Below are 19729 nucleotides of genomic sequence, written 5' to 3'. Positions count from 1 at the left end.
TAGTATCTTTTGTTACTTCTGAAATCATTTGTTTGTGTATACTGAAACAGAAAACTATTAATAGGATTTAGTGATTGTAATATTCTAGAAGTCAGAGTTTAGATGTGTACCAATAAATTGTGAGTTTTGACATAACAATGGGAGGAGATCAATCATGTAAGGTTGCTGTTGGGTAGTATACAGTCATGGATGGTGAACTTGTAAACATAGACAAATACTTTTTCCTGTTGCACTGTGGATTGTAAAGATAGTGGACGAAATGGAATTAAAATTTATGCATTCCCGATTAATTTTCCCCACAATAGCACGAAGGCAGCAACATGGAATTGATGCAGAGGCACGTTTACTAATGGAAGATTTTATGAAGCACAATGCCAACAACTGAGTTAATAGTCCAAGGTGTCGATCTACCTCTTATTGTGAACTGACGTAATGTGGGAAAATATCAGAGCAGTGACAGTAAAGGAACACATTTGCTAAATGAATTGATTTCAATATTGAACACATCCTCCAAAGTGAATACCATATGCAAAAACTACTATGCCTGTGCCCCATAGAAAATTATTATTACACCATGCATATACAACAGAATGAAGCCTAACAAACAAATGCTTAATTTCGGAAGAGAAAATGTGATGCAGGAACCAGTTATGCCAGATTCACTCTTTTTTTATATACCATATGCACTTTCTCTAGCATAATTTTTATCCTTGACTGGTATGCTTGCACAATCACTAGACATCAATGAGCCTGAGGGTCCTTTACAGACACCACAAAGACAAGAGAAATTAGGGCTTGTATGGAGGCAACAGACAGTTGCCTTTCCCTCACTCTGCTTGTAAGTGGGAAAGGGAAGGAAATGACTAACAGTGGTGGAACATACACACCTCCATGCACCGTACAGTGTCTTGCATAGGAAGTCTTTGTATTTAGGTTTTTCAGTACTCTACCTTATATTCCCCAATAATAGTTATGTCTTATTCCTGTGAGAAGTTTATGAATCTAACCATCCACTTTCTCTTACGCAAAGTGGACAAAATTAATACGACAACATTTTATTTTACTGGATTAAATTTTATGCTTCATACAAGCAGACCTTATCAAAGCTGTAGGTTGCGCCAAGAAAATAATTTATTTGGATCCGCTGTGACTTCTACGGTGAGGTAATACACGGATTTATCTGCATAGATTCTAGAGTTTTTCTGTGACTGACAAATCTGTAAGTAATTCAACACATACGATTGTAGTAGCCATACTGTAACTATTCTAAGATCAATGTAGCAAGGGTGATCTATCACATACAAATAGTATCACACTTCATACCTTTGGCACCTTTGAAAATTTTTGGTTCAAACTGACATATCAATGATTCATTGAAAAGATGAATCATGTGCAATATATTCTTCTGCAATCCATGCATCATAATTTACTGAAAGGAAGAATATTTTTCAAATTATCTGCGCTCTTGTGGTTTAAACTTATGCAAAATGTTTAACATCCAGAAGGGTCACTGAAAATATGGTTAAAAACATTGTTCCAAATTCTGTTGAGATTCTATTCAGAACAATAATCAAATAACAGTTGCTAATCCACATCAAGTGGAACAGCACAACAGTAGTATAAAATTATTGATTGCATTTATCTCAAGGAAACTCATAACCTGTGCCTGTCTCACAGTAATGCATTCCTCACATTAAGCAATTACACAAATCCATTTGTACCACCCTACATGCAATAAATCAGAGATGCAAATGCTTACAGTATTCTCAGTTTTACACACCTCCAAATTTAGTTCAGGATCCTCCTTGATAAAATCATTTGGATGAGAGATTCCCAAGTTATCTTCAAGACACTGAAAGAAAGAAAAAACTCTGTTAAAAATGCTTATACCCTTCTGTACTTATGACATGGCTCTCAGTAGTTTTTTTTATAAATATGATACAAGTTTTCAGAGATTTGTATCATGTATATACAAAAAATTTAGAAAAATATATTTTAATGAGCGGCTATTCTGCCAACATGCATCTCCATAATTTAACACTGTGCCATACTGCACTAATTTTACACATAATCAGTCATTACATAGCATACTTCAGGGGGCTTCCTGAGCCCTATCCTTGCTTTGGTAACCTGATAGTTTGCCTTTAGCAAGGGGGAGGGGGGAGGGGAAGCATGAAGGTGTTTCGTCTCTTCCACATGTGTTAACACTTCATTAATAATAGTAATAAAAGTTACATATGGACAAACAACTATAACAAAGTACTTCCTTAATAAACTGAAAATAACTCCACTGTACAAAGAGAACTAGACAATAAATGCTGGGAAGGTATAGTCTGTGTAAATTGAAAAGCAAGCAGCACTCATGCTGGTGGGATTTCCACTTCCCACAAGAAGGCTACAACTGCCATACAGGACAACACAATTTCATCTCTGACAGCATAGAACAGTCTGGAAAGATTTTCAGAGACTCTATGTGTGTGTTAATGTCATAAGTAACTGATATCAGCTTTTCATTAAGTCTTGACGCATTCTGTGGAAAATAAATGGCCTCCAGGCATGTCTGCAGACTGTGGTACTGCACTCTTCATAGGCATATTGTGGACAGCTGTAATAACTGAGAGACAACCATTGGTGGCTTCTTGTGACGTAGTGGGGTAGATAGAATGGGGAATCACCACCTTTATCTTCAGTTTGCAGGTCTGTGAAGGAAGGAAGAGCATGAACATAATCTGGCTATCTGTCCTTTGCTTCTACTCCCAATACCTCGCCATCATCCTGTTGCGCTCCCAGAACACGATCTATCCTGTAATATGCCTGTACTACACTTACATGTGGTACACAAATTTGTTTTTAAACCCTTCATTTAAAGATAATTAATTTCGTATAGTTAAAGCAATATTGTTAATAATCTTGTTTTTCTATTGCCTGAAGTACGGAAACTATTAGTCATAGATGTAAAAAGAGCATTTTTAACAAATTTCATGTAATTTGATTCTGTATGGGGAAACATTTTCAGTCGAAACTCAATTTTTCAGTTACTCAAAATAAATCGTAAAATGTGACCTTTAAACATCCCAAGACACACACCCTACCACTCAGGATTTTTAGCATATTGATCAGGACACTCCATCTTGGCACTGTGCAAAAATTAGTGGCTACACGATTTTTCCCCTAATGGAACTTCTTTGGGCTTCACAGACAGGGCTATGAAAAGAGAGTGTTCAGTAGTAATTACACGAATGAACACAGTATTCCTTAGTGTATCACCATAATTTACAGAATTCCATACTGTTTTCACAATTTCTCCCTCTGTCAAGACACCTGTTCAGTCCATGTATTGCATCCTCTATACTATTTAGAGTTTTCTGTAAAATATTGTCATTACTGACAATCTAAAGCTTACAGCCCTGGATATGAGTGAGTCCATGATTTGAAGGTATTTGTTGTAACATTATCACTAGTTTTATAGCGTTACACTCACATAATATTTATATTGCCTTCTTTCATTTTTTCTTTTCCAACTTTTATATGGGGCTGTTCTGCAATTCCCATGAGAACTGATCATCTTTATTACATAAAATAGTGGTGCACATGGTGGTTTCCATTCATTATACCAATGATGATAATGCATTCATGAGGTGCAAACAATTATGAAGAAAGTATTTGATTGATCTGCAACCACTGCCCAGTGACTGAAGTTTCTCACTTCCAGGAGATCACTTGAGATTTTTGTCAGAACTCAAAAAATATTCCAATATTAAATGTGTCTAATGACATTCCTAACACATCCCATTGTTCTTCCTCTCATTAATGTGTTGTTAAAAATTGTTTTCAAATAACCAAGTGTTTCTCCCTATCTCACATTAAAGGTCTCACTGTGTTAAAAATAATGCGCCATTTGTAATAAATAACTTTTGTTGATGGGGTTTTCATCCAAATGCAACGAAAAATTAAATCAATTAAGAAATCATTTTGTTCAATAAATGAAGCCACACAACATTCCTCTGCGTATAAAACAAATCGGAATTTTCCTATCTCATAAGGTATCAAATACAGATTTAATTAGTTATTGTATAAAAACCAGGAATTCGAATTTGTTGCTTGCAAGTCATTTGTAATGCTGTTTATCTTTTGTCACCCTATACCAGAAAAAGCTGCATGAATGGTCAGTCACATCTGGATAAGAATTCAAAGTTGTGCAGAGATTGTCAACTTGCTGCAAATGTTCAGAAAAATATTTGTGTGTGTGTGTGTGTGTGTGGGGGGGGGGGGTGAATTCTTAAGTGACCAAACTGCTGAGGTCATCAGCCTGTTCAGAAATTTAAAACTGCACTTATATAGCACACTTTGATTCGCTGGTAAAATACTGGGTAAATGCAACCAGTACACAAAGAAGACTGCTTATAAAACATTTATACAATCCATACTACAAGCCTGCCCAGGTGTGTGGCACCTGCAGCACATATGATTATCACAGAATACTCAACATATACAAAGATGAGCAGCACAATGTTCACAAGTTTGTTTGACCCATGTGACAGTGTCATGCAACTGCTAAGAAATGAGACACACAGATGCTTGAAGATAGATGCCAACTATCCTATAAAAGCCTATTTACAGAGATTTACAAAACAGCTGTAAGTGATGAATCTAGATATACACTACATCCTATTACCTGTCACTTCCCCAGGGAGTGTAAGGACAAGACTTGACTAATTACAGCATGCACAGAGTCATTTTGACAGCAATTATCCTGCACTCAATACGTGAATGGAATTGAAGAAGCCCTACTTACTGGTGTGGTATGATGTATTGTCTGCCATATAACTCTCAGCAGATTCTGGAGAATGGATTTTTATGAGGACATTGATGTAGATGCCCTTCACTCTTTTTCCATTTTCCCTTCCATTCAACTACAATAATGCAACATCACCAGCTGTGTTAGAATCTACACATCGAGTATACTGAAAGGATGTTTGCTTTACTTGCAATCAGTAGACTGCACTGCTCGCCCACCACCCCTGCAACACCTCTAGACTCAACCTATGCTAGTCCATGTCCTCTACCCATATCTCCTTCCTTGCTCTCACTTCAGCAAAAAACACACACACACACACACACACACACACACACACACACACACACACACACACACAGTTCCCGTTCCTTCAGAGTAGTGGCATGTGAAGAACTGCTTCGCCAGTAGTCAGTAACAGTTAGGAGGTACAGATAAAAGTCTAATTCTACCCCTTGAGACTACTTGTGTGTGTATGGATGGCCAGAGACTAATCTAGCAGTGCTGAGATTATCTAGGCACATCAGTTAACAATTCCCTTTGTGTATACCCTGCTTCCTCTTATTTTATCATCGTTTCTCCTGACGTAGTTTGGTGTCAAAACATACTTTGGTATTCAGAGGAAAAAAGTTGGTGATTAAAATTTTGAGGAAAGAATTCAATACAGAGACAAACGCCTTTCTTCTGTTTGCCACTTCATCCCATAACATACACATTAAACTTTCCCCCCATTTTGCAATAATACAAAACAAGCTTTCCTCTTTTGAACTTTCTCAGTCCATTCCATAGTCCTATCTACAAAGGATCCCATACTGTACAGCAATACTCCAGGAGACAGCAGGGAAGCATGGTGTAGGTACGCTACTAGATTTGTTGCACCTTCTAAGTGGAATGCCAACAAAACACTTCAGTTCAAATTCCCACAACATTTTTTATGTGGAGTTAGGGTTTTTATAATTTTAGTCCCTGGGTGTTTTTTTGAATCTACAGTCATTAAATCTGTATGACTTATCATGTAAACCAAAATTTAGTGGAATTCTACAGTTCTGGTGTGGGGGACCTCTCACTTTCTATTGTTCAGTGTCAACTACCGCTTTCCACAGACTTGATGGCAACAATCAGCACAGAGCTGTTAACTGACAATTGAATTTAAGTCAAGTGATTACAGACTCCTTGTCAGGTCTTTTTTATTCCAAATATGATGGTATACATCACTACCATTAATTTATATATTGAGGAAACAACATAGGATAGAAACAAAGCATTTTATGATCAAGGATTCGTACAGAAATCAATAATTTTATTTTTTTAACAAGTATGAAGAATTGACATTACATAGGTTGGAAGAAAGAGGTTTTCAGTGGAAATATAATGATAAAAATAATAAATGTGTATTTACAGTATTACCTAAAAATGAGACTTTTGTCAATATATGAGCTTTAATGGATTGGAAATGTCAATGTACATAAAAGGGAGAAAATAAAGCAATATTTTGATATGGGAATGAAGAATGTGCCAAGACAGCTATACAACCATACATACTGGGGGAACAGAAACCAATCAAAGTTAAGCATCTTTTTTTGGAAAAAGTGTAGCAATGTAATGTAATTAGTGATAATGCCAATCAATAATGTTAGTTTAAGCAGTGAGGAAATAACACAAGATATCAATAAATCATTGTGTGATCCACAAGGACTGTTAGAGAAATCTATGATGGCATTTAATACTAAGTATGAAGCATGTTTATTATGTACATTTGAATCGACACGTATAGGTGGGCACTTCATGGTAAAAATAATGAACTGGTACTTACAGTATTATATAAATCAGAGAGGTCTGTCTACATTAACATCTTAATTCTGCAGGCCACTGTGATGTGCATGGCAGAGGTAACGTCCCACTGGCTTTTCCCCATTCTATTCACATATAAGCACATAAAGAACGACTGTTTAAATGTGTTCACGAAAGCTGTAATAAATCTAATTTTGACACGACAAATATGGGAGCTATACATATGGGACTTCACCACCAAGTGGTTGTAATTAATGTACTACTCCCACACGTTCAATGTGGAATTTGATCATCATATCAAAGCAAAACTGGGTAGATGCATTAACGGGGAATTGGTTTACACTGGAAAAAATCAGTTCCAACTTTGGACACCCCAGCGCAAAATTTGACACTGTACACTGTTTGACACTATGACATACGAGGTGCGGCTAGAAAAAAACCGGACTGATGCTGGAAAAAACATTTATTTACAATTATTTACAATTTCATGTTATCTCCTTCAATGTACTCTCCTCCTCGGTCTCTACACCACTCCATACGAATTTTCCACTGTTCATAGCAATGCTGCAGATCATTTTCGGTAAGTCCATACATTACTTCCGTCGCTTTTTCTTTTACTGCTTCAACAGTCTCAAATCTAGTTCCTTTCAAAGCTGACTTGACTTTAGGGAAAACTAAAAAGTCACAGGGGGCCAAATCAGGTGAGTAGGGTGGATGATCTAAGATGGGAATGTTGTGTTTTGCCAAAAACGTCTTCACTGACAACGCACTGTGAGCTGGGGCATTGTCTTGGTGAAGGATCCTTGACTTTTTTCTCTACAAATCGTTCCGTTTTCTCCGTACTCACTCACGTAGGGTAGCCAGGATGCTAATGTAGTAATGCTGATTCACTGTTTGTCCCTCTGGTACCCAATCAATGTGCACAATCCCTTTGATGTCAAAAAAAAACAATCATCATTGCCTTGAATTTTGATTTTGACATTCGTGCTTTTTCTTGTCGTGGAGAACCTGGAGTTTTCCAATGCATCAATTGGCGTTTAGTTTCGGGATCGTAAGTAAAAAAACCACGATTCATCGCAAGTAATAACATTTTGTAAGAAGGTGGGATCACTCTCAATGTTTTCCAGGATGTCAGAACAAATCATTCTTCGGCGTTCCTTCTGTTCAATTGTGAGACACTTTGGAACCATTTTTGAACACACTTCGTTCATGTTGAAACTTTCATGAAGAATCTGCCTAACACTTTCCTTGTCAACTCCTGTTAACTCAGACACTGCTCTGATTGTTAAACGGCGATCTTGTCGAACAAGTTTACCGATTTTTTCAATGTTTGCATCGGTTTTTGCTGACAATGGTCTGCCAGTGCGAGTGTCATCACTGGTGTCTTCGCGGCCATCTTTAAATCGTTTAAACCACTCAAACACTATTGTTCGCGATAAACAATCATCGCCGTACACCTGTTGTAACATTACAAACGTTTCACTTGCAGATTTTCCTAGTTTGAAACAAAATTTGATGTTAACACGCTGTTCTTTCTGTACACTCAACATTTTCCGACTCACAGACAAAACGTCAACTACTTAAAACAGACGCCACGGGCAGACTGAGTGCAGGAGGCAGATGAAACTCGAGCAGTAGGCGGAGCGAGAGTCACGTGACAGGCCACGCGACTTTCAGCCTTATTGCATTCGTTTTATTGTTTCACCAGTACTAGTCCGGTTTTTTTCTAGCCACACCTCGTACATGCTGTCATTTGACAATCCATAACATGAGTGAACAGTGTGGCTATCAAGTGAGACCATGGGCTGTTAGTGAAACAGTTTTCTGTGAAGAGCAGGAATTACAGTGCTTCACTGACACAGTAAGGTCTGCGGAGAGGACCAATGTCATTAAATGGTTTAAAGGAGATGATAATGAAATTATAAAACATAAGTGAGCTTGGTGCAGCATCTGGAAGAGGGAGGCATCCTATCTGGATGGAGTAGTTGACTGCTATAACTGACCATGTGGCACATGTCCAAGACAGGGCTAGCATTAGTGTTTTGTCATGAGAACTGTTCATTCTACAGTGTGGTGTGAAGTACCTGTACTGACACTTTTCTTGATCCCTGTATCATACAGGCATTATTTTTTTTGTTTTTGCTTTGCTTTGATTGGGTCAGTTTGGCTGGACCACCTGAGCACTCATCTGATGTGCTGCTGCAGATAAGGTGAGTACATCATTTGTTTGCAAATTATACTTACAAGCCTCAAACATGAGCGACTTATTTTCAGTTATCTGCGTGGATGCAGTTTACTTCCTAATTTATTGCATGTCTGAATACTTACCAGGCATAGTCTAGTATCCTAATAACTGGGTAGTGTGCAGTATTTCCATCTTTGGTATGAATAGGGACTGACTGCTCTGTCCAGATTTGTGCCTAGTTGGTGACTCCTAGCAAACAGCTGCAGGTGGTGTTGGCTTTGGTCAAACAGCTTGAGGCTGTTGCCAATGGGCATCACTATGGAAGACTAGACGTCTACTATGTCCCACACATCCACCCAATTGGTCCACTACCGTGGCCCTCCTCTGAACTGCCTGCAGTGGAGGTAACCCATCACCTACAGTCGAGTGGTAGGTAGCTCCAGCAAAAGAATATCTGAGGGACTGATCAGAGTTCCATCCCAGATAGCACAACAAACAAGTTCTGGGTGCTGTTTGTGGCTGACAAAATCCCTGAGCCAGATGAAGGCACTCTTTTTCCAGAGCAAGCCACTCAGTCCACAAGGTCTGGGCATTCACAGAGAGTGGGTTTACCAGTAGTTGGGAGTTCCAATGTTAGGGGATATGGCTGCCGAGGATGAGAAGGAATCCATTGTGCACTGTGCACATATAAGGAGGAATTTTGGAAGCCATTATCCTAGATGGGGAATGGGTGCGTCCAGATACCATGAAGAACAAAGGGTGCTGCCAAGTGCAGGTGGTGTGTCATGTTGGAACTAAAAAGATGTGTTGCATTGGATTTGAAAAGATTCTCTATGGTTTCGAGTGGCTAGCTGAAGTAGTAAAGACTAAGTTTTGGTTGAAAGATGAAGGCAGAGATCGCCATCTGTAGCATCGTATACATAACTGACTGTGGTCCTTGGATACAGAGACCAGTGGATGGCTTGAATGAGGGGTCCAGATGGTTCTGCATCCATGTAGGCTGAAGATTCCTTGACTTGCACCATAAGGTGGTGGGTTTCTGGGTTCTGCTTAATAGGTCAGAGGTCCACTATACACAGGAAATGGCTACACAGGTAGTGGGACCAGTGTGAAGGGAACTGGGCAGTATTTTTAGGTTCCTGTGGAAGGAACATGTTCTTGCAAACTGCTAGTGGGAAAGTTCAGATAACCAGCATATGGAACAGACTGTACAACGATATATTGCCACCAACATATATCTCAGAAGGTTTAAGAAGACAGGATAAAAAGATCAGGTCTCCTATGGAACCAAATAGCCAGTCAATTCTCCATCATTCCAGTTGCAAGTGGGACACAATGATCATTGGTGGCATAATGTATCCTCCGTCATGCACTATATGTTAGCTGAGGAAATATATATCTAGTTGTAGATAAATGTGAAGATTTGGGGGCTCTACCAAATAGTGACTAAAAGTATCATATATTGGGTAGCAGGATTGAATCTAGGTTGGATTGTAACCCTCTCAAAACTAACTCAAGGGGTCTGCTCCTTGGATTACTCAAAAGGAAATCACTTTTGACATGAGTTGGCATCGACTTGCTCAGAAGTCACCACACATGGTGCAACAAGTTAGGTTTCTGTTAATAACTTGCCTAACAAGATGATTTACGTAGCTGGAAAGAGGGGATATGTTCATTGCTTGAAGAGCAGCAACTTTATACTTCTAAAAGAAAAGAATATTAATGAACAAAATTAATTTTCCTACACCACTTATTTTGTTGAGTGGTACTTAAGTAAATAAATTAGTGAAATCAAAGGGAAGTAGAAATTAGAAAATAAATGAAAAACTTGGTTTAGTTTAGAGAGTTACATACTGGCAAACAGCAGGCAGAGCAGAAGAGACAATGACCATGAAGTCTTTCACCTCCAGTGAACTGAAGTGAAGTGAATAAATACGTGAGGCGCAGTGGGCACGACAAAGAGAGTAGCAGTAGTTTTTAGTCAGTTTCGGTGCTGAAGACCGTCATGCAAGAAGAGACTACATCGTACACAGACGCACCAAGTATGCCGCTGCAATAGAATAGCAAGCAGCAGCCTCGGCGACAGAAGAAAGGAGTTAAAAGGTGTTTGAAGTCTGATTTTTAAATACCCGGGTGACTCGTGAGGACGGGAAGGAGACTGCCTCACATCAGCAGTCACCTGTGAGCTGGGATGAAGATCTGACAGCTGAAGACTGGCAAGTTTTTCGAGTCTGGGACACTGGCCTTCTCCCCGCTGCGCCGCTCCGCTGGCCGATGCACAACATATGCGGCCGCTTAGAGAAGAGAAACACTGGGACGTCACATCCAAGGTATCACCGTCTGATGCACGACTTCTTTCTCAATAATTAAATGGGCCACCTCGCGCTATGCGCCTCCAGTCAACTGGGCGAGACGGCGACACGAGATACACACCACCACGCGTAATCAGACGCCGCCGCTGCCGCAGCAGAAGGCTTCACAAACGACACAGCTGCCGCTCTCCAAGCCAGAACATCCAGTAAGCAAACAGTTGTACAAAACTTTCAATACAAGTTATCTTATGTAAAAATGCTGTTTCATTCTACCATATACCCGAGACAAGGAAGAATCCACCCTGCCTACATGTTGTTAAGAGAGAAAAATTAATTTATTTAGTATTTTCACCCTGACATAATGCTTTAGAATCAAAGGCTCTTTGCAGTAATGCTAATCCTAACAATTGACTAGCATCAAAAGAGAAAACCCAGTTACATTTAGTGTCAGAACTATTACAATTTATATTTATGACAATGTTCCCCAGTAAACATAGAATCTCCAGTGGCTCACTACTCCCATCAATGTGAATGTTTTTTCATGTCTGCCAGCCATGGAAAGATGGTGGTTGGTGCAGACTGGCCTGCATAAACACACAGGTGTATCACTTGGCACACAACCTGCTGTGGCATGTGGTACACCCCTGTGGTCATTCTGTTTCCCCTCACTATTATCTTTCAACTATATGAATACATAGTATAATAATTTTCTAAAACATGGCTGTTTTTATAACCAGATTCTGTTTCCTACTTAAATCAGATTTTCAAGTAAGACTCCTTTATTCTGCAAATTGTAAGTTCTTCCAGTTGTGTTTTAAGAAATGAAGCATCAGAACAATATCAATCTGATATTCATGTGAACAGTACAATATCTCACTAAATATATAAACATACCATTTACAGGAAGTGTGTTTCTCACATGTGTGGTTTAATCTTTATCATGGGAGACACATTGTTTCAAATTTCATAATCTTGTTATCAGTATCACTGCAAAAATCTCATCTTATTCCACAACTATGACATAGGAAGTGAGTTACCTGCTCCAGTATTACATTATTTATAACAATTTTTGATCTGATAGATGATTTTCCCTTGACTACCTTAACAATTTATTAATGGAGATTTTCATGTGATATTCAGAAGCCAAATGGTTCAAATGGCTCTGAGCACTATGGGACTCAACTGCTGAGCTCATTAGTTCCCTAGAACTTAGAACTAGTTAAACCTAACTAACCTAAGGACATCACAAACATCCATGCCCGAGGCAGGATTCGAATCTGCGACCGCAGCGGTCGTGCGGTTCCAGACTGCAGCTCCTTTAACTGCATGGCCACTTTGGCCGGCTTTCAGAAGCCAACAACTCAAGATGATAGACATATTTCTGAAGATTCTCTTCATTTTCTTGAAGTATTATTGAATCATATGCATATAAACAGGGAACATATGTCTAGAAATGAAGACGTTATGAATGAATTGCAAGTTGATTCAATGCACAAGAAATAGAAACAGATTGTGGGAACATGTAGATAGAATGCCTGAAAACAACTTCCAAAACTAATACTTCACTACAAACCACAAGGGACAAGAAAGAGGTAAAGACGACAGAAGGGACTGCTAGAACATGTTGACCAGCAGAGGTGAAATCACCTAACACATGATGGGAGAAGAACGAAAGAAAGAATCATGTAATCCATTGTACACAATCAACATACTGTCTCTTCATAAAAATCTTCTTGACACTATTAATGTTCTGGGCTCTGACGTGTATATACATCACATGACTAAGTAACTTTTCCCCATCCATCCTCTGTACTGTTTTCATAGTTTTATGTTCATTCTTGTCACTACTAACAAACTACACCAGAGAACATGAATGAGTATATGAAATATTTACGAAATTTGCAGTACTGCTGTTTGTATTATTTGTAGTGTCACACACTTAACTTGTGTTGTTAGGCCGTATTTTTCCTTTTGCCAAGTTAGATCTGAAAATGATCTGCTGGTCAGATCAAAACATCTCAGTAATTTTGAAAATGGTGATCCAGGTGGTGTTTCCCATTCATTATACCAATGGAGGTAATTCTTTCCTGACACATGGTAGCAATTACAAAGTGTAACCAGACCACGTACAGGCATTTCCACATGACTTGCCATGCCTGTTGCCAGTGACTGCAGTTCCTGACTTCCAGGAGATCATGTGGGTTTTTGTAACGACAAACTAACAAATTTTCAATACTGAACATTTATGATTACATTTTAAATGCACGTCCATTTACTGTTCTTCCTGTGCATAACATGTGCATAAAAATTCTTTTTGCATAGATTTTTGCCTATATTTTTTATGAATGGTTTAATTTATAACCATATTAAAAGTTCCATTTGTTACAAAATAACAAATATTTTACATTAATCTTGATGGGACATGACGTTTTCATCCGGTGCTCAGCTGCTGAATATGAAATTTACCTCTAATTATTGATCCAGAATACTGTGCCTTCATTATGGTGTGGTTGATTGGTTTGAATTTTGAAATAAACGTAAGACTACAAACTGTTTAAGATGTATTTCACTCATTTTTCTGTCCGCCACTCTAGGAGTAAGCACATAATTTAGCCCACATGCAAGGAAAAATGGTAGTACTTAGAAACTCATTTTGTTCAGAACATTAAATCGCACTTGTTGTAGGATAAAACATTTTCTTATCCCAGAGCAACACAAGGTTGTTCCCATTTAGTTCTCGTGTTTATATTATGCTGTGTTAAGGCAGAAAAAAACACCACCAGAGAAAAATCAGTGTGGCACAGTGTAATCATTCAATCATAAAGCTAGGAATTTCTTTTTAATTTTATCGATTTTTGCAGCTTCAAACGTGACTGTACTCAATACACTCGAGGTATGTATCTAATACGCATTTAGTCACAATTTATCGCCTTTTATTCAATACACGATGCATTTCGGACCCTGTGGGTCTATCTTCACGTGAATGTCGTCTTAATCCATGGTTCATTTGTCCTCTTGAAAGAGATTGAATGCATATTCCTGTCATGAAAAGTTTTGATGTTACGTTCCGAATTTTTTTGGCCACATACGGAAAAATGTGCAAAATAGTGGAAAAGATGCATAGTGCAAACTTACCAAATAATCCACGAAAAGGAAAGGGAAAAACCAGACACACGCAGGGAAAGGGAAAAACCAGACACACGCAGGGAAAGGGAAAAGCCACACACACGCAGGGAAAGGGAAAAGCCACACACACGCAGGGAAAGGGAAAAGCCACACACACGCAGGGAAAGGGAAAAGCCACACACACGCAGGGAAAGGGAAAAGCCACACACACGCAGGGAAAGGGAAAAGCCACACACACGCAGGGAAAGGGAAAAGCCACACACACGCAGGGAAAGGGAAAAGCCACACACACGCAGGGAAAGGGAAAAGCCACACACACGCAGGGAAAGGGAAAAGCCACACACACGCAGGGAAAGGGAAAAGCCACACACACGCAGGGAAAGGGAAAAGCCACACACACGCAGGGAAAGGGAAAAGCCACACACACGCAGGGAAAGGGAAAAGCCACACACACGCAGGGAAAGGGAAAAGCCACACACACGCAGGGAAAGGGAAAAGCCACACACACGCAGGGAAAGGGAAAAGCCACACACACGCAGGGAAAGGGAAAAGCCACACACACGCAGGGAAAGGGAAAAGCCACACACACGCAGGGAAAGGGAAAAGCCACACACACGCAGGGAAAGGGAAAAGCCACACACACGCAGGGAAAGGGAAAAGCCACACACACGCAGGGAAAGGGAAAAGCCACACACACGCAGGGAAAGGGAAAAGCCACACACACGCAGGGAAAGGGAAAAGCCACACACACGCAGGGAAAGGGAAAAGCCACACACACGCAGGGAAAGGGAAAAGCCACACACACGCAGGGAAAGGGAAAAGCCACACACACGCAGGGAAAGGGAAAAGCCACACACACGCAGGGAAAGGGAAAAGCCACACACATGCAGGGAAAGGGAAAAGCCACACGCAGGGAAAGGGAAAAGCCACACGCAGGGAAAGGGAAAAGCCACACACACGCAGGGAAAAACCAGACACACGCAGGGAAAAACCAGACACACGCAGGGAAAAACCAGACACACGCAGGGAAAAACCAGACACACGCAGGGAAAAACCAGACACACGCAGGGAAAAACCAGACACACGCAGGGAAAAACCAGACACACGCAGGGAAAAACCAGACACACGTAGGGAAAAACCAGACACACGCAGGGAAAAACCAGACACACGCAGGGAAAAACCAGACACACGCAGGGAAAAACCAGACACACGCAGGGAAAAAACCAGACACACGCAGGGAAAAACCAGACACACGCAGGGAAAAACCAGACACACGCAGGGAAAAACCAGACACACGCAGGGAAAAACCAGACACACGCAGGGAAAAACCAGACACACGCAGGGAAAAACCAGACACACGCAGGGAAAAACCAGACACACGCAGGGAAAAACCAGACACACGCAGGGAAAAACCAGACACACGCAGGGAAAAACCAGACACACGCAGGGAAAAACCAGACACACGCAGGGAAAAACCAGACACACGCAGGGAAAAAACCAGACACACGCAGGGAAAAAACCAGACACATGCAGGGAAAAAACCAGACACACTGTGGGGCGGCTGGTTGGAACATTTACTGTTGTATAAATTTTTGAATGTTGTAACACTTCCCGGCCATATGAGAGGCAGCGGGTGGAATTAATTGTTATATAAATGTTCCTATTATTTATGCTGTTGTTTGCCGTGCTCAACACTGGCTGTCTAACTACAATATTGGCAACCAGAAAGTGATTAGCAAAACGTGAAGCCTGTAATTAGAATTCCTAGTGCCCACTTCATCTGAGAAACACACTTATAGCTGCAGCTTATAGCTCTGAGGAATTAGGAGATTGTCTGGGATTCATAATCAAAAACGACCGTGAAAAAAAACTCTCTGTATTCTGAAAGTCACAGATGAAAACAAAAGAATCCGCACAATATAACTAACAGAGCAGTTCAGAGTCTAATGCACTGATGCCACTATAACTGTCCAAATTAAATATTTAAATGCATACTCGCCATAATTTGATGATAAGGTTCATCAAACGCCACGCTTACTAATTTTAGAACGTTTGTTCCGCGGTGGCACGTGAAAATACGACAATACGCAAACTGAAGATATATCATTAAAGTCCTCCAAGAATTAACACTTCGCTCGAAAATGATTTCATGGTTATGCGTATTCCGAGTAACTTAATACGGCATCCGAGGCTGTTTATAACAATGATACCGACGCGACGCGAATCCCGACACATATGGTGTGCTATTCAGCGTCTGGAGAGAACTAGGGCCTTGCTTCCTCGCGCAGCGTTCTTATATATAAAGCCGCGGTGCGGACGGCTAAGGGAACGCCTGATCAAATCGGCTCTCCCGACTAGCCGCAGGAATAGTAATGCACCACATTAAGTTGTTGAATAAATCATAGCTTCTTTTGCTGATGGCAGATGAAGCTCTCAATTTAAATGCGCATTCAGCACACAGGTAAGTAATCATAATAAAAGTTTGACGTGGCTAAGTTAAATGTTTTGGGCGAGAGAATTATTTTAATTACACTGCACGCAGTAGACGAGTTCTGAACTCGCCCTTTTGAGATACGCTATCGCTATAGTTTTATAGTTATTTAAATGAAACTTCTCACATCTTTATGATTATAGCGCATCTCCATTCTACTTAAATATAAACATCCTAGCCTTATTTATTAGTCTATTTAATCTATCTTGCTTCCTTAATTTTTAAGACAGAAACCAGAAAATCATGAATTTCCACTAAAATTTTAATTTGTGAAATCCAAAGTACTATTTTTATTAAATTATTATGAAAGAGGAATCTAAATATAAATTTTTAACACTCTAGCTCTTTTCTGTTGCGCCAATGATTTTTACAGAAAAACGTCCAAATTTCGAAATTGGTTAAAGTTATTGAACTGATATTCAACACATATTAATTTAGTATTACTCCTGACATGCTAGAAACATTTTAGGTTATTTACTTCATTTTTAAAGTATTGCGCAACATTTACGACGTCAGAGCTAGTTACAGCGGACTGGCTCGCACACAATGGAAAGACTGATGTGAATTTACTATGGCGTGAGTAGGCTGCTTCCCTACAACACGCAGGCAAAAACCCGACACACGCAGGCAAAAACCCGACACACGCAGGGAAAAAAACCTGACACACACAGGAAAAAACCTGACACACACAGGAAAAAACCTGACACACACAGGAAAAAACCTGACACACACAGGAAAAAACCTGACACACACAGGAAAAAACCTGACACACACAGGAAAAAACCTGACACACACAGGAAAAAATTACAAAAGGAACTGTTGTTTGCGATATCTGGTTGTTCATTTAACACCAAATCTGTTTTTTTGATTTCGTGGAGGTGTATCTCCAGTTGTTCTGACAGATCTAGGGTCTTACTATTGACTTTTTATATGTAATACTACCAAATTGTTTTCTAGATTGTTGATGACATGGTTCGTTTCCAACATATTTGTGCAATGATTGATTCCTCCAATTGGATGAACCTGAAAGCGTTTAGATCTTCTTGAAATCGGGTTTTAAAGTTCCTACTTGTTTTCCTTACATAGTAGGTAGAACTGGGGTGTGATACCTTGTACACTCTACTGTTGTTTGTTTGCATATTTCATTTTATGTTATGGATGAGTAATTTTCCTAATTTATTATTAGTTGAAAATGAAACTTACATTTGTTTCTTTGAAAAGGTTAGCTATTTTCTGTGAGATGGAAAACAGGTATGGGATACCAGCAAATATTTTCTCTTTTTTCATAGTGTTGACATTCATTGTCTTGGTTTTGTGTATTTATCTGTCTAAATTGTCGATAGTTTTGGTTGTGTAGCCATTGCTGATGGCTATGCTCTTTATTGGAACTATCTCATTCTTAATGGTGTTTCCTTCTAGGGCAAGGTAGTGTACTCTGTATAGCATGGATCTAAATGTGGTGTGTTTCTATGTGGTGGAATGAAATGATGAGTTGTCCAGTGTTACATCTGTGTGTGTGTGTGTGTGTGTGTGTGTGTGTGTGTGTGTGTGTGTGTGTTTTCTGTGTATGCTAAACTTATGTTTTTGTTGATGGTTGGTGATTTTAAGATCCAGGAAATTTATGCATTTGTTGTCCTCATGTTCTATTGTGAATTTCACTTTTATGTGGAAAGAATTGAATACCTCTAGTAGTTCCTCAACCTCATTTTTTGTTCCATAAAACAGAAGCAAGGTATCATCAACTTATCTCCAGTAATATCTTATTTTACTTTAGACCCTATTGTTTCCATTAAAGAACTTACTTTCCAGATGATTGAAAATTATGTCTGCAAGAGCACTTGATAGGCTACTGCCCATGGCAAGACCCTAATTCTGTTGGTGAGCTTTCCCATTGAATGTTCAGTAATTGTAAGACAATATTAAATGCAATGTGTCCTTGACTTCTTATATTTCTACAATTGACAATTTCTTATGTGTTATTAAGTTTTCAAAAATTGTCTATTGTTTCTTCAGTTGGTACTTTTGTAAATAGGTTAGTTACATCAAAAGAGGCAAAATTTTAGTTGCTAATCCCTTTGTGTTCTTAAATAACTATGTTTTATCAAAGGTATAGTACTGCTTCAGAATTTTGTTCAGTAATTGGGAGACTCTTAAGCAGGTGTATTCCCAGAATTAACAATAGGCCTCAATGAAACTTAGGGTTTATAGGTCTTAGGTTGAGCTATCAGTCTTGGAGCTGTGAGATTCATTAAAAGGCATGTTTTTGATTCTTTTTCTGTGAAGAGGAAATTGCATTTATCAATCATTTTTCTGATTTTGTTTTGTAATTTGTTGGATCTTCCTTGAGCTCTGTTATGTTATTTTCAGAAAAGAAACTTTGTGTTTTAGTGATGTATTCATCTTTGTTCATGATTACTACAGAATTGCTTTTGTCAGCTTTCAGAATCATGAAATTGGTGTTATTGAGTTTCATGTTTATGCTGTTTAATAACTGTCTCTCCTCATAAACTGTTTTGGGGTTTCATCATGGATAGTTATGCTTTCCTGAATAACTTTATTTATGTTGTGTGCTAGGACAGTCTGTTCAGTGTTATTAAGACCAGCTAAATCAGTTGGTTTTTTAGTGTGTACGATGAGATGTTTTAGGTTATTAATACTTAATCTGGGTTCTACGATGTGCTTTAGCCCTCCCTTGAGTAGGTGTTCTTTTTCACTGAAGATGATACCAGTTTGGTTAATGACTCTTTCTTAAAAGTGTTGTGTTGGATGGTTGGTTGGTTGGTTGTCCTGCTGCTGATGCAGTTTAGCTGCATGGCTTCTAATTTCTTTTGGCACCTGTGTGTCATTCCCGTTTGCATTTTGTTTACAATACTTTCTACATACCCATCAGCAGCTTTTAGTTCTAATGGGTGTTGTGTATTAGCTAATTGTAAATACATGTTATACCAGCACTCAACAATACCTTCGTTCTTCATATACTGAGATTGTACTGGTGACTTCATCCACATTATCTCTCATTTCTTTCTGGC

General features: G+C 39.2%; 1 protein-coding gene across 7 annotated transcripts in view; it reads right to left on the bottom strand.

The window, feature by feature from the left end:
• The window catches only part of LOC124720084 (zinc finger protein 724-like), a 107359-nt gene that overhangs the window by 17953 nt on the left and 69677 nt on the right, over positions 1-19729 (bottom strand). For 6 of the 7 annotated variants that reach the window (XM_047245360.1, XM_047245362.1, XM_047245359.1 and 3 more), the window contains one exon: positions 1781-1852. In XM_047245360.1, coding sequence (XP_047101316.1) covers positions 1781-1852 — 72 coding nt within the window. Of the gene's footprint in view, positions 1-1323; positions 1430-1780; positions 1853-19729 lie in introns of all 7 variants that reach the window. The other variant, XR_007006057.1, reaches the window with a different exon arrangement.

Source organism: Schistocerca piceifrons, chromosome 11 (genome assembly GCF_021461385.2).
Source record: "Schistocerca piceifrons isolate TAMUIC-IGC-003096 chromosome 11, iqSchPice1.1, whole genome shotgun sequence".
Lineage (NCBI taxonomy): Eukaryota > Metazoa > Arthropoda > Insecta > Orthoptera > Acrididae > Schistocerca > Schistocerca piceifrons.
Note: the sequence above shows the minus strand (reverse complement) of the source record. Positions and strands in the feature narration are given on the sequence as shown.